We start from the raw sequence: 14,867 nt of genomic DNA, 5'->3' as shown, positions 1-14,867 counted from the left end.
AGCCACTTCTGAAGCCCAGTGCTTTCTCTCTTCTCCAGATGGACTTTCTGGCCGAGACCAGCCCGTGGAGCTGCTGAATCCCGCCCGTGTGAACCACATGCCCAGCACGGGTAAGTCCACTCGTCCGGCCTGGGCGGGCGTGGGGGCTCAGGCTCCCCCAAAGTGCTGTTTGGAAGCCCCACCACGTGGGGAGTGGTGTCTGGAGGGAGCAGGTGGGCCCTCAGATCATCTGACCCCTGTGCCGTCTCCTGAGGGAAAATAGGCCATATGTTGCGGAAGCCAGTCAGGCATTGGCTGTTCAAGAGGAAGGGAACTGTGGCTCTTTTCTGTCTTGAGCTCCGGAGGGCGTATTCTTCCCAAAAGTGCCAACTGCTCTTTTGAGATGTTACCTCAGAGCCGAACCATAGGAGGACCCTGTGGGACAGAGTTCTGAGCTGGAGCTAGGACCAGACGTCCCCTACCTGGCGAGGTCGAGCTGCTAGCAGCCATGGGACAGTGGGAGGGCGCACGCCTTTCACCTACCCCGGCCCAGGCTTCTCACAGCCGAGGCCCTCCATGAACTTGTCTCCCAAGTGCTTTTTCCTTTTTTTTTTTTTTTTTTTTTAATGAGCAAAAGAATATGATTATGTCCTTTATTCCATATATGATCTTTCTACATTTCATGCTTTAAGCAACACTTTCCAAATCTAGATGGCGTGGAAACAATTTTTTTCTTTTTTTGTTAAAACAGCCCCCTCTCCCTGTCCCGGGCCCCATGTAGTGACTCCAGGATGTCGGCTCAGAGCCTGGGCACCGTTTGTTCTGTGTCGGCCACTTGGCCTTTTAGAGAGAAAGGCAAACCTCTAAAAGGCCGGGATGTGAGTGCACTGTAGACTCCTGAGCCTGCGTTTCAAGACTACATTGCAGAACCCTTGCCTTCACCACACCCCAAGGCTTCTAGTCTCAGTGGTCTTGGCTCTGTGGCACCTCCTGGACCCCAGCCTTCCTGGGTGCCACCCTGCCCACCCCCTCCACGGGCAGTGCCAGCCAGGACGGGGAGGTGATGGGCACCTGCCTCTGCCCCCGGTCCCCTTAAACAGAGGCTGGAAGTGGCGAGAAAGGGATGTCCTTCCTTGCATAGGGATGCTGCGTGCTCTGCCAAGGGTCATTCCTGGCGTCTTCCCACACACGAAGCTCCCGTTGATTCTCTGCAAAGGTCCAGATGCTCTGGTGCTCCGTGTCCCTGGGGCCGTGGGCACTCGCTTCGCCGTCCCCCAGGATGCTCACAGCCCGCTTTGTCTGCCATTTACATGCTTCTTCTCTAGGACCCCCTTCCGAACACCTTGACTTTTGACCCCAGGTGCAGGGAGGGGGGCTTCAGAATAGCCTGTGCGTTGTTCAGGTTTTATGTGCAGCCTGTGTGACAGAAACTGCCTTGATTCTCACTTGCTCCTGGGCTCACATCACCAGTGTTACTGTTGTCTGAACAGAGTCCTTGGGTGGTTGGGTGTCTTCAGGCAGCTTCCTAGTGCTCCTATCCCCCCTGGGTGTGGGACAGACAAAGAGACTTCCTAGACAGCCCCATAGGCCACGAAGGTGGGAAGTAGTTGTTTCCAGGTGGACCAGAAAGAGGTAGACTCCCGATTAGTTTTCCGGCTTGGAAAGGACGTACGCCCTGTTGAGACCTAATATGGCTTAGGGTGAGACAGCCCGTGGGCTTCAGATTCATAGGGGACCTGGGGTCCTGCTGACCCACTGGCTCTGACCTGAGGCTGATCGTTTTGTGGATGGGGATAATCCTTCTCTGCAGGATTCTTTTTTTTTTTTTTTTTTAAAGACTTTATTTATTTGAGAGAGAGAGTGAGTGAGAGAGAGCATGAGAGGGAAGAAGGTCAGAGGGAGAAGCAGACTCTCTGTGGAGCCGGGAGCTCGATGTGGGATTCGATCCCAGGACTCTAGAATCATGACCTGAGCCAAAGGCAGTCACTTAACCAACTGAACCACCCAGGTGTCCCTCTCTGCAGGATTCTTAAAAGAATCACACATGTGTCTGATTTTTAGTAGTTTCTGGACAGATGTTCGTTGACAGACATGTCCTGTTGTCCTGTTGAGACATACTGAAGAGGATGTGTGACTTAATTGTGACAGCTGCTTCGGGGTCCTTGGATGATCCTGATGGGCCTCTTCTCCTCTCCTTTGAGGGGACCCACCCAACTTGAGAAATGGTGTCTTGGGGAACGTGGACTCATGACATTGAAGCAAGTTGTTTAACTTCCTGGTAGCCAGGCCCCCCGCTGGTAGATTGGGGGGGTGTGGGGGGACAATGCCATGTTTCCTCCCTTGCGGGCGGACAGTGTCTGCGGTGTGGAAGCCATGCCCACGGGCAGGCTGCTGGGAGGGAGGCACATGCATGGTGTAGGTGTGACTCTGGGCACGAAACTTGCAGGTCGAGGGCTGCTTCAGAAGCTGCTGGAGCGAGGGGACTTCTTAGCCCCTCCACGCTCAGTCCATTCCAGGCCACTCTAAACCATGTCCTACAAGGAAACAGAATTTGAAACTTAATATGAAAACTCCTTTTTGGCTATACTGATGTCTCTATACAGTTCTTCGATGACTTTTCTGTCAATCCTAATTTGCCCCGGCAGATTTCCTCCCCACTGAGTTTAACCTTGACACTCAGCAATGTGATAACATGATACTTGTATGTGATTCGCAGGAGTCACTCCAGCCTTCCCGCGGGAACTTGTCCTCTGCGTAGGTTGGGGTGCACGGCCCCTGTTCTGTTGGTCTAGTCTCACTGCTGGGCCCTTTACTTGGGGAGGGTGGCTCCTGGTAATGGTTTCCTTGACGTGTGGTTCGTCTTCATGACATGTGACTTTAGGTAGAAAGCACGCGTCCCGTCTTCTTGGTGCGCCATCTTGAATTGAGGCATGAGATAGTTCACGCAAGAATACCTCCTGGTAGAAAAGTCTGAATTGTCGAAGAAAAAAGCCAAAAGCCTTTTTAGTCTGGGTTAATTCTGCTTTCTTACCCTCCCCCTGCAATGTCCTTGATGTAAACAAGGTTTCCTTTTTGTTTTCTTTTCCAACTGAACTTGTCACTGTGACTCTGGTTAACATCCCAGTCCTTTGTTTCTTGAAGAAGTGAAGTGGCACCGTTACAGATGTGGCTACACCTGTTCCCCCTTCCCGGAGGCTGTCCTTCCTCCTCTTGGCTGGGGACCTGGGGCGCAGGCCCCGTGGCCTGGTGGGACTGTTAGGAAGCCATGTCAGCAGCTCAGTTAGGTAGGAAGAGATGTCGGAGTTTGAGGGGAATGAGAAATGCCCACCTGAGCCAGGTGTCTGGGTCATGGGTGACTTGAGAGACATTTAAGTAACTCATTTGTGAATCATTGTCATATTTTTGAAGTAACAGACTTTTCCCTCTGACACCAAAAAAATGCGTGTTTATTATTGGAAGAGAGTCATGGTACTGAACATGTTGGGGGTTGGCTTCCAGAATTGGAAGGGGAGCTTGCTTGGCACTGCACTATGTGGACGCCAGGAGGCCCGCAGCAGCCTTGACTGAGTGAAGAGGTTGAGAACAGTGCCTCCGTCATCCAGGAACAAAGTGGAAAAAAACAAGACCTGAATAAGAAGAGGGGGCTCAGGGTCCCTGGTGGCTCAGTCAGTTAAGCAGCTGCCTTCAGCCCAGGCCTAGGTCATGATCCCAGGGTCCTGGGATGGAGTCCTGTATCAGTCTCCCTGCTCAGTGGGAAACCTACTTCTCCCTCACCTCCTGCTTGTGCTTTCTTGCTATCTCTGTCTCTGTCTCTCTCTCTCTCTCCGAAATAAACAAAACCTTTACCAAAAAAAAAAAAAAAAGAACAGGATGCACATATTAAGCCCTGACTGTTGATGCTGAGGGGCTGCTGTCCGTCACACATGCACTCATCATAGCAGCCAAGGGTCCTTGCTGCCTGGAGCACCTCTGCCCCATGGAGAGGGGACGGGGAACCTTGGATCAGGAGCACCCTCTAAGGACACCCAGCATGTAAATTATGGGACAAGACCTCTGCTCTGTGCTACTGGAGGAGAGACCGCCTCAGACAGTGTTGTGACCCCTGTGCCCAGGGGGACGTGGCGGCCGAGTTGAAGGATAGGAGCTGCGTGGATGAGAAGCTCCAGCATGTTCCATGGGTGTGAGATTCAGGTACCATTGCCTCCAGACGTGTGTCCCTAAAGCATGTGTGGCTCGGTTAGGGGGGTTTCTGTTTGAGGCTGTTTAACAAAGGTGCGTTTTTAGAAAGAAAATTGTGGACTTTTGAAGAAATTACAGAAACTCAAAAGAACTTACCCAAACTGAGCAAAAAATAAAGCTTACTTTTAGCACATGGATTCCCACATCTCAGAGGGTATCGACCCCCACACTGTCAAGAGGTTGTTGGATTTCCTGACCCTTGTCTTGAGTTTGGGAGCAGGAGCTGGGTGAGACTAGCTGGAGCCAGAAGCTTCTACTGCCTCCCAGCCAAGTTTCTCATACTGTCATTTGGTTTCGGTGAGAGAAGACTTACCTGGTGACGGAAATGCAAATATGAGACACGTGGGACCCCTGAAGGACCCCAGGAAAGTGCCAGAAAACCTCCCTTACCAGCTTCCGAGATGATGAGTTTAACTGGTCGATCCCCCTGGGAACCAGGCCCCCATGGTAATTCTTCTCCCGCACAGCCCCGCCTTGTGTGTGTGTGACAGAAAGTGGGTCTCTGGGCTTGGGATGTGCATGGTCGAGGGCGGTGAAGGATCGTGCCGCCTTGGGCGGCTCCTGCTGCAGTGCCAGGCAGGGACCGCAGGACGGAGGCCACCTTCTTCGGTTTCCTCATCCTGGCGCTGTGTCACTCGGGACTCGCCTGGCTCTGCCCAGCAGGAGGCCGTGCCCTGGGGAGCGTGCTCCAGCTCCCGACCTGGGGACACAAGTGCAGGGGTATGTGAGGCACCCCGTGCCCATGGGCCACGCTGTATGAGCATGATCTCCGGCCTCCCGGGGGCTGCTATGCTCCTCCTGCGGGCTCGTGTGCTTTCAGTTTGTGGGAACAATAAAATCTAGAGCATAAAGATACATAGTCAGACCCCACAATTTGAAAAATTTAGGGACAAAATCCCACAGTTGGATGTGCCTGATCAGCCTGAGTGGGTGCCGAGAAGTGTTCCACCTGCCTGCATCCACCAGGTTTGCTGGGTACCCTGTGTGAGCAGCCGCCAGTCAAATGAGGCCCTCTGTAGGAGCCTGTGGCCCCGTAGCCCTGAGCCCCACGGGTGCCTGCAGCTGTGTCCCCAGAGGCTGGGCACATGCACATGTGTGGTGTGTACCAGCAGCTGTTTATAGGGACTGTGGGCTCACCCTGGGAGGTCGTTGTGGACAAAAGGGTGTTGCCCCGCGCCCTCCAGCTTCGACACGGCCTTTTTCCCTCGGCATGCTGCTGAGGAACCCTCAGATTCCACTTTCCCTTCTGCGGTTGAGGATCCTCACAGTCAGAATTGTGAAAAGGCGTCCTTTCCAAGGCCTGCGTACCCCGCGCATGTCCTTCCTCCGTCCTTTCTGGGCTCCCAGCCCATCCTGCTGGAACTTGCCAGGGCAGCCTGGCTTTCTCCGTGCTCTTGGCTCCTCCCCACTCTCCCTCAGGTCTGTGCCCTCCTGGGGGCGCTCCGAGTGTGGGAAGACCACTGGGCCAGGAGCCCCGTCCCCGTCCCCGGGGGCACAGGCACAGAGTGGCCTCCCTCTCTTGCTCCACCCCATGTGCTCCCTCGTTGGGCTGCAGATGGAAAGACCTGAGTGCAGGGTCAGGCCTGGGAGCCAAGCAGCTCTGCGGGTCGGCCCGACTCTAATGGGCTGCACAGCCTCCGGCAGGCAGCCAAGCCTCTGAGCCTGGGTGGTCTCTGAGATCGCATGGTGCAGGGAAGCGTGGTGGCATCTTGGGTACAGCACGTGCACACAGGAGGGGTCTCACGCGGCTCTCCATCGTCCTCTGTCCCATACCCTCCAGTCGGCAGGTGGCCAGGAGCTCAGCTGCTCTGTTCCTCTAAGGCTTGCACATCCCTCTCTTCCAGCCCAGAACCCTTCGCGATGGCAGCTCTTGGACTCCCGTGTAAAAGGAAGTGAAACCAGTGACGCAGGGAACCTCACATTGAAATGCTTTGCATTACACAGAGACTGTCTTCTGTGAGGGTTCTGGTCTTCCTGGGCCTTAACTCTGTATTTTCTAAAGTTGGAGCCGTGTCTGCTTTTTCCTGCATCAGGTGCACAGACCTCTACAATGTCCAGTCCCCTGGTGGGTGCTGAGCCTGGTGAGCAGGTCTGGGCCTGTGGGGAGGACTCATTATGAGTTATGAGTCAGCAGGCTGGTGCTGACGGCTGGGCAGGGGCACCAGACTCTTGGGTGCATCAACTGAAGTGAAGACCATGGCGGTGTGAGCCATCCCTTGGCCCGAAACCCACGTGTCAGGGAGGAGAGGGACAAACGCTCCTCAGCTCCGGGACCACAGTGCCTGGCTGGTTCCTCCCAGACCCCTCCCCAAGTTACCCACCAGCCTGCTGCTTTTCTCGGGAGTCCATGAGTTCATTGCTGGGAGGAATTTACAACAGAGAATGTGGATTATTTCCTAAGTGTAGTGCTTCATGGTGTGAAGTTTTGGGTTTTGTGCTTTTGTGCCTCAGGACGGTGTTTCCAAAGACAGGCCTCACTCTATTGTGACTGCTTTCTGTCCTGTGAAGCCGGCCCCTCTCCCTCCATGGCGTCCACTTCACTCACTGACACTGGCCTTCTTAGGTGCTGGACTGTGGGCTGCGTCCCCAGACCTGGGAGCCCAGCAGGATGGGAGTCCGTGGCCTGGCCTGTCTGTGTCCAGAGCTGTGAGACATCCTGGGACCCACGGCCCAGAGCTGTGAGCCATCGGAGGGCCCGCAGCGTGGCCTGTCCACATCCCGGAGCTATGAGCCGTCGGGGGCCCCGTGGCGGTTTGGTTCACCGAGCGCTAGTGCTTCTCAGATTCTCTGGGTGCATAAAGGGCCTCCTGCTTCAGGCCCCACATGTGCCAGAGAGCGAGCTGGCACCCCTCGGTCCCCATCACTCACTACCTGGCCTCTTCTTCCTTTCTTTTCCTTGTGCTTTACCGTGTGTGCACTCAAACCTCCCCAGACAGGCTCTCCGGGATGCGGTCTGGAGTGCCAGGAAACTCTGGAGAGAGGGACACATGTGGAGGTGTCTGGTGCCAAATGTGGCAGAAGTCCATGTTCATTGCTGCCCAGGTGGAGGGTGCCCCATTCCGGCCTGGGCTCTGGACCTGGCCCTGTGGCCTCCTCCTGGCATGCCCCTCTCCTGGAGTACAGAGCCCATAGAGGGGCCAAGTCCCCTCAGGGCGGCAGAGGGGTGCTGTGGGCTCTCATCCATGCCTGGCTGAGCTTGGGTGACCCTGGCCCCGTTGTGAAAGAAGTGACATTTGCCCTCAGAGTGACACTGTGGTTTGCCATCTGGCTTGTGGATTTGGGCTTTGGAAATAGTCTTCCCTCTGAATACTGATGGTCTCCTTCTCTTCCGCAGCCTTGCTGCCCATCCTGTTGGCCACCTGGACAGTGTGTCTGCCCTTCTGTCTGGAATGGCACCATCTCCCTGGGGACAGGGTCCTGGTGTCTGTCTGCATGGGCTCTGTCTCATATGGGGATAGTTTTTTCAGCAGTCTGGTGCCCCCAACTATCTGCTCATCTTTGGGAGAGGTCACCCGGGGGAAGAGGGGACCCACCAGAGTGTGGGTGGTCCTGGTAGCTGGGGCTCCCCAACCCTGCGTGGACACGTTGTTCATCAAACCTGCCAGCCTCCCTGGGAGGGTGCAGACCCGGGCCACCACATCCTGGGGTAGACTGCCAGGCCACCCCTGCGCAGCCTGCCCCGTCTGTGCTCTCCGCCCTGTCCATCTGCTGCCTTGCCCTCCAGAAGGGGTCTCTGGCTTCTCCAGCCGTGTGGGGTACGCAAGGAGTCCGGGTACCTCCGTGCCCCCAGGATAGACGTTTCATCTCCTGACAACTACTGAGCCTTTTCTGGAGGCTTTGCACCTGAAAACAGACCCTCCCTTCCCCGCCACAGGGGAGGGTTTGGTTTCTTGTATCTCATAAGGCAGGTGCCCAGCGTTCACCGTGTGCTTTCTGACTTTGAGAACTTGTTCTCTTACGTGCATTTTGTTTGTGTTTCTGTTGGTGGTTTCTTTTTTTTTAAACAATCCATACCGTTTTACTGGGATGTTGGGGGAGCAGGGATAAACGATAGTGTTTGGTCTGCCATTTTCCACCAGAAATGCCCCATCGTGCCTCCCCGCCGTGCCCCAGGTGAGGCCCGCTCTGCTGGACGGCCGCACCCTCTTTGCCGGCGGACTTCTTCAGTGTCCTCCGTGCTTGAAGGAGGCACACGAAGGCCTTTCTTATCCTGGATGGAAATTAGATTGTTTGGGTTGTTGTTTATCACGAGCTATCCCAACCCATTAAATTTTGTCTTGCTGCTGTGCCCATAGGCGCACAGAATTAGGAATAGCAGGTCTTGGGGCCCAGAGCAGGGAACAGGAGCCCTTGGAAAGCTGGGGTTTGCTGATTACAGCACAGCGGGGACTTGGGGGTGTCTAGAGAAATGGCCCCCTGTGCCCTGGTGCACCCGAAACCAGGTGCTTGTCCCCACAAGCCCAGATGCGTCGATGGCAGCAGTGACCGGGATTTGCGTAGGTGCAGAAAGTAGGGACTGTCCCTCACGGCCCTCCCGGATACTTGAAGGAGATCACGAGGTGGAAGGAAGGGTTTTTCCCAAGGCCGACTTCTGTGGGGTGTGTGATGGGAGGCGCCACCCTTTGCAGACATGTGCCCAGGACTGACTGAGGCATCCAACCTTCATGCTTTTGTCTTTTCTCACCAGCTCTGTGTCCTGCACATCCAGACAGCAGGGCCGGAGGGACACGAGCCCAGACAGTCCATGGAGCCCTCATGGTGGTCTTCAGGACCTTCAGCCAGGGTCAGAGAGTAGCTTTGTCAGCCTCACCCCTGTTCTGCTCGGGACAGGATTTTGCTTCCAGTGCTCAGTTTCACTGTGGCCACACTCAGTGCAGGAGAGGTCCCTGTGTCTGGAGCCCCACAGTGATGCTGACTGCCTGGGATGCTGTAAACCCAAACCCAGATCTACATCTCCAAACTACATCTCCAGGGGAGCCGGGCCGGAGTGGGCGGGAAGCGGTGGGTGGGGGCCAGCCGCTGTCGTCTAGAGCCCTCACGGAAGGGGCTAAAGCTTCTCTCAGGCTTTGGATGTCTCACAGAACTCCTGGGCCTTGGGCCAGGATCACTGAGGGGACCTGGGACCCGTACGGCAGTCCTTCTCCAGCTTCTAGGCCCACTTCAAGGCATGGGAGGCCCCAGAGGTAGCCGAGATCTGGAAGTTTTCACGAGGAACATGGAATAGCTGGGTCTTTTGGTCTTGGAGCCGAGGGCACACTGCGTGTCCTGTCAGCTTTGTGTGTTTACTGTCCTTCAGAGACCCAGCTTCTGCCTCTGCCATCCCCTGACTCCCATTCTCATCTCTGTTTTGTTTCTTGGGCCTCATTTGGACATTTGTGTCCTAAAGACTCAGGTTGAACGTGTGACATTAATTTCTAACCTTTCTTCCTTTGGATATCAGCGTACATAGTCGCATGCTTCTTTGTGGGCACAAGTGCTTTCGTAAGTTCTCATTCGAAATATTTACTTTGTAGTCGCTTTAAATTTTGTTTGATGATTCTGTTTTCTTTGAAAAAATTAGATATTTAGAAGTGTGTCTCATCTGAAGGTATAGCGTTTTTCAAGCCGTCTTTCTGTGACTGATTTTTCAGCTAGCGGACCGTGGTTGGAAACGATCATGCCTGTGGAGTTGGCTGAGGCTGGCGCTCTGGTCTGTTTCTGTGAGTCTCGGGGTGTACTCGAGCAGAGTGATGTTCTCTGGTGCTGGGCGCCGGCTTCCCAACATGTTCATGGCTCAAGCTCAGGGGCACTGAATCCTGGACCTGGGAAGCTGGGTGGAGGGGGGAGCTCAGACATGCGGGACTTTTCATTAGGGGACAGGGTAGGCTGGTCAGGACTTGCTGGTGCTGAGTGGCTGGTGCAGAGGCCAGAGGGGGTGGCCTGGGGCTAGCCAGGAGGCTGGAGAGGAGAAGTGTTCTTGCAAGATCTGGAGTGGCTGTGGGTCCATGAGGACTTGCAGCCATCCTGCAGGGTAGGGCTTTGTCCTTGAGAGAGTGGGCAACTCTTAGAGGTTCTGAGCAGAGGAGTGACACCCCTCGCTTTGTGCTACAGTGACAGACACATGGGAGGGGCATGGGATGGGGGGGTGGGGGCTGGCTCAGGCTGGATAGAGGCAGCAAGCATGGTAACATGGTTCAGAGTCTGGAAATACTGGACGTACGCAGGATTCACTGGAGATGCCAGCGAGCTGTGAGGGAAGCAGAGGTGGGAATGATCCTGTGGTCTGGGATCTGAGCATGTGGATGGTGGAGTTGCCATGAATTTAGGTGGGGATATGGACGAAGCCACTTTGGAAAGTCGTGCCCCATTGAAGATGTTGAGAAGGCAGGTGTGAGCATGAGCCCCAGTGTGGGGGTTGGCTGAGGCCGGAGGCTTAACGCTGCGAGTCATCGGCCTCCAGATGGTATAGAAATGAACTCTCCATGCCATGTCTGTAGAGTAGACATTGTTCCTAAATTTTTTATAGACCCTGTTTGCTTAGAGTTACCTGTGCATTTTTTCCCGATTTGTACTTTGAGCCAGGGGCTCTAGTGGTGTGGTGACCACCAGCGTGCATGTGCATGCTACAAGCAGGCTTGTGTGGTGACCACCAGCGTGCATGTGCACGCTACAAGCAGGTTTGCACCACGGCACAGGATCGCCAGCCCTTCCAGCAGTCATGGTGGAATGGCAGCAGTGGGTGCTGTCCCCACCTCTCCGCTGCCGTCCTGCTGGCACTTGGCGCTGCTGGGCCTTGGAACCCACACCCGCCCCCCCACGAGAACGACAAGAAGCCACCACTCGTTAGGACCCCAGGTTACATGGCCATTAAGGGGCTGAGTGTTTAACATGTGTCTAGATGTTCAAGTCTGAACCTGAACCCCCACTTCTTTCCCCCACCCCAGCACACACCAAAAACCTGCCTTTCCTGCCTCCTGTTGGATGGTCCCCCTGCCCGTGACCCACAAAGCTCTTGAAAGCTGCTGTGTTCCATGTTGGGTATTTGGGGTGGGGTGGGGCACCCCAGGTCCAGAGAGCCTGGTGGAGTACATGGCCCCCTGGGGAGGGGGGTGATCCTGCTGGAAGGGCTGGCTCACCCCAAGAAGTGCAGCCCCGCCTCACATGGCCTCTTGGCTGCCCTCTTCTCCTTCTGCCAAGTGCAGGAAACACCTTCTATTTTTAAATATTTCAGCGCTCAGTGTTAGGTAATACCGGCCGTGGTGCCTCCCAGCTGTTAGGTGAAACACAAGCAGACGTTCCTTTGGAGGTTGCTAAGAAGGAAACAGTGAAAGGCCTTCTTCTTCATGTTCCGTGACCTTGACCTTACATAACTGCAACAGGCAGTACCTATCGTAGAGATTTGTGGCCTTCCTCGACCACTGGAACTATTTTCTACTTTCAAATGCTGTATTTTTATCCCCTGAGTTTAGGTAATCAAAATGGGTTTCCGAGAATAACCTGTGATCTGTGCCAGTGTGAGCCCTGCCCAGGCCCCAGGCTCGGAGCAGGTAAGGGGGGTGGGGACAATGGGCTGGAAGCAGGGGACTCCTGGGCAGGAGCACTTCCCCGCACTGGGCAGGGGTAGTGGGGAGGAGGAGGTGGGTCCCCCTGGCACAGCTCTCCTCATGAGTCCTCTGTGCTCAACCTCCGTTCCCATCTTCCTGCCTTTCCATTGTGAGTGCGTGATCTTAGCGCTCTCGTGAAGCAACACCTTGTTTATAAAAAACCGTGATTGCAGACTCTTAGCTGGTCTCTCCCTGACTTCTGGAAGTCTTCTTTGTCTCTGATAGCTGCATATATATAGGAGAACTTAAAGGACATTTCACCATTTTTTGCATGGGGCGCGGCCTGGTTCTATTTATAGTTTTCCGGAAGTGCATTTGGGCACTTCTCGAAAGCCAAGCTCCAACTGTATGCCAGGTTTTTATTTACAGCTCTTGCTCAATTTGAGCTTGCAAATATTTCCAAAAAGCAGTTTTTTCTTCCTGCAGGATACAGAAAAATTAGAAACATTAAAAAGGTTTTCTAAAGAGCTTTAAGGATCGTTCTGAAATAGGGAGTGGGGGAGAATCTTGCACTTGCTTCTTCGTTAGCTCACAGAGCAGAGGAGTACAGATGGTTTTGCTCCCTCCAGAGAGAACCCTCGCTGGTGCAGGCAGCGCATGGGAACTTATGCACATGAGATCCCATTAAAATGACATCATGGGCTGTCGGGAAGGCCAGGAAAGTCGACATGAGAAGTGGCATGTGTTTCTGCACTAGGCTTACTCGTGGCAAGGTGGTGTCCCTCTTTAAGACCTCGCCTCGGAGCGGTCCCCAGAGCCCCGCTTGTATGGAAGTCATGTTATCTATCTCCTGTAGAGTCAGATTTGGAACAGGTGTTTGGGTAAAGCGTTGTCCTCCAGCACGGAGGACATAGCTATTACTCCGGAGAAAACACCATTGAAGCCACCTGTTGTGAAAGGGCCAGTTCTTCAGGGTCCACAAGAACTGAGGGGTTTGGGCTTGTCATGTAATAGCACTCCTTGGAAAAGTATTCAGCAGAAGAGAGTCTAGCCAAGTTGTATGGGCAGTCCATGCATGGCTCCCCACCAGTGGAGAGTTTGGCCACGGACAGGATTTTGAAGTTTACCCCACATTTCCAGCAACCCTTGATGGTACCGACAGCTGTGGAACTAGCCGTTCTTCCGGTGTTGTTTTGTTGCCGGCTCTCAGAGCACGCGGACACCAGGGGCAGCAGACCTTTTGGTCAAAGGGACCTGGCACCTGGCTGTGTGACATTGGCAAGTTCAGTTAAAATCATTATTTTTAAATTCATGATCATTATTAATGAGAAAAAACTTTTTAAAAGCTGTATGACTGTTTTCAATCTTTTACCAGTTTAAAGTTGAGATATTTTATTCCATGGAATTGCAAAAAGTGGATATTAATAAATGAAACAAAATGGCAAATATTGGTAATTGTTCAAGCTACACGCGTGGGTGTTTGCCATATTCCTCCCTGGTTCTGTGCACCATGGAAGGTTTTTACAACGAAAGTGTTATTTGTTTTGTTTTGTTACAATTGTGGGACTAGTTCCTGAAAGCCTTCATCAGCTGTACTGCTCTCCATCCCCCTGCCCAAAAAGCACCCAGGCTGTCCTCACTGCTCAACGGCCCCTAGCCGCTTTTATCCGGTTCCTGAGTTTCGGGGCCCCGAATCAGTAATTCCTTTAATTTCTATGATCTGCATGATCTTTTTCCTCTTTTTCCTTAAACAGCATATGGTTTAATTTTCTGGTTCTTACTCTAACTTTTGGAGTCCAGTGCTTAATTTGTTTGTTTCAATTCCTACTCTTAACTGTGTTAGACTATGAATTCCTTTCTGAGCTTTCTGAGCAGTCCCTGCCATCCGCTATACCTGATGTGTTCCTTTTCTTTATTTTACGTGTGCTCTCTTCATTTTCACGTTGGGTTTTTTTTTTTTTAAAAGATTTTATTTATTTATTTGACAGACAGAGATCACAAGTAGGCAGAGGCAGGCAGAGAGAGAGAGAGAAGGAAGCAGGCTCCCCGCTGAGAGGAGAGCCGGATGCGGGGCTCGATCCCAGGACCCTGAGATCATGACCTGAGCCGAAGGCAGAGACATAACCCACTGAGCCACCCAGGTGCCCCTCACGTTGGGTTTTTGAACGTTGAAAGGAAAAAGTGTTTGGTGCTCTTGTTTCTGCGTGTTTTGTTTCCGCCTCATTCCGTGGCAGTGTGCTCGGGGATCGCTGTCTGTACTGGATGGGTTTTTGTATGTGTTTGGAAATTTTCTGTGTTCTCCATGTGGCATTGATTTTGGTGAATGTTCCCTAGGGGCTTGAGAAGGAAGCATCAGTCTTTCATGACAGAGTTTGAGGCATATCGTTTACCAAGGGTTCGTTCCATTATTCTGGTCTCCTGCATGGTCCTGCTTCCCGTCGCGATGCCCTCCGTATATGGGAATGAACCCACATCTCCTGCCAGTTTGCTCTTTCTGTCCAGTTCTGCCTGGGTTTCTGTGTGTCCTCTGTTCCCACACTTCTCTACCATAGCCATATTCTTGTGGTAAATTGTATACTTTAGACTAATGACATGGCCTGTACCTTATTTTGCATTTTACATTAGCTTTGGATTAAATCTTCCAATACTGGTATTTTGATCTTAGACTTCTTTCTCTTGTGTCTTGTGTCTTTCTCTTTGTCTCTTGTGTCCTTTTTTTTTTCTGTTCAGTTTGAGCCTCATAGCTGGCTCCTTTTTCTGTACACATATATGTTTTTTTTTAACCCAATCTGATCATTTTCATGGGAACATATCCCATTTACATTTGGGAACACAATGAATGTATTTGATTCTGTTTTTCATCCAATTTTTTATTCTGTTTTCTGAATTTAATGCTTCTGTTCTTTTGGCTTCTTGCACATGGGCTTTCTCTAGCCTTTTTTCTGGTTCAGTGTGTGTGGTTATGTTGTCCTGCTGGCCGTTTGTGAGGCTGTGTCCTCTCTGTTATGGGATGATGTGCAAGGTCATATATTTAGATGAGCAGCTATTTTCTGACATGGAAGCTTTCAGCAGTATTTGTTGATGCCACGGGAGATGAGATAATTTGCACACTAAGCTGTTTCCAGC

General features: G+C 52.9%; 1 protein-coding gene across 8 annotated transcripts in view; it reads left to right on the top strand.

The window, feature by feature from the left end:
- The window catches only part of HDAC4 (histone deacetylase 4), a 288,152-nt gene that overhangs the window by 137,288 nt on the left and 135,997 nt on the right, over positions 1-14,867 (top strand). For 7 of the 8 annotated variants that reach the window (XM_032355373.1, XM_032355375.1, XM_032355374.1 and 4 more), the window contains one exon: positions 39-110. In XM_032355373.1, coding sequence (XP_032211264.1) covers positions 39-110 — 72 coding nt within the window. Of the gene's footprint in view, positions 1-38; positions 111-11,445; positions 11,745-14,867 lie in introns of those variants that run through there. The other variant, XM_032355372.1, reaches the window with a different exon arrangement.

This window comes from Mustela erminea, chromosome 8 (genome assembly GCF_009829155.1).
Source record: "Mustela erminea isolate mMusErm1 chromosome 8, mMusErm1.Pri, whole genome shotgun sequence".
Classification (NCBI taxonomy): Eukaryota; Metazoa; Chordata; class Mammalia; order Carnivora; family Mustelidae; genus Mustela; species Mustela erminea.
The sequence above is the reverse complement of the archived record's forward strand: the minus strand, read 5'-3'. Positions and strand labels throughout refer to the sequence as shown.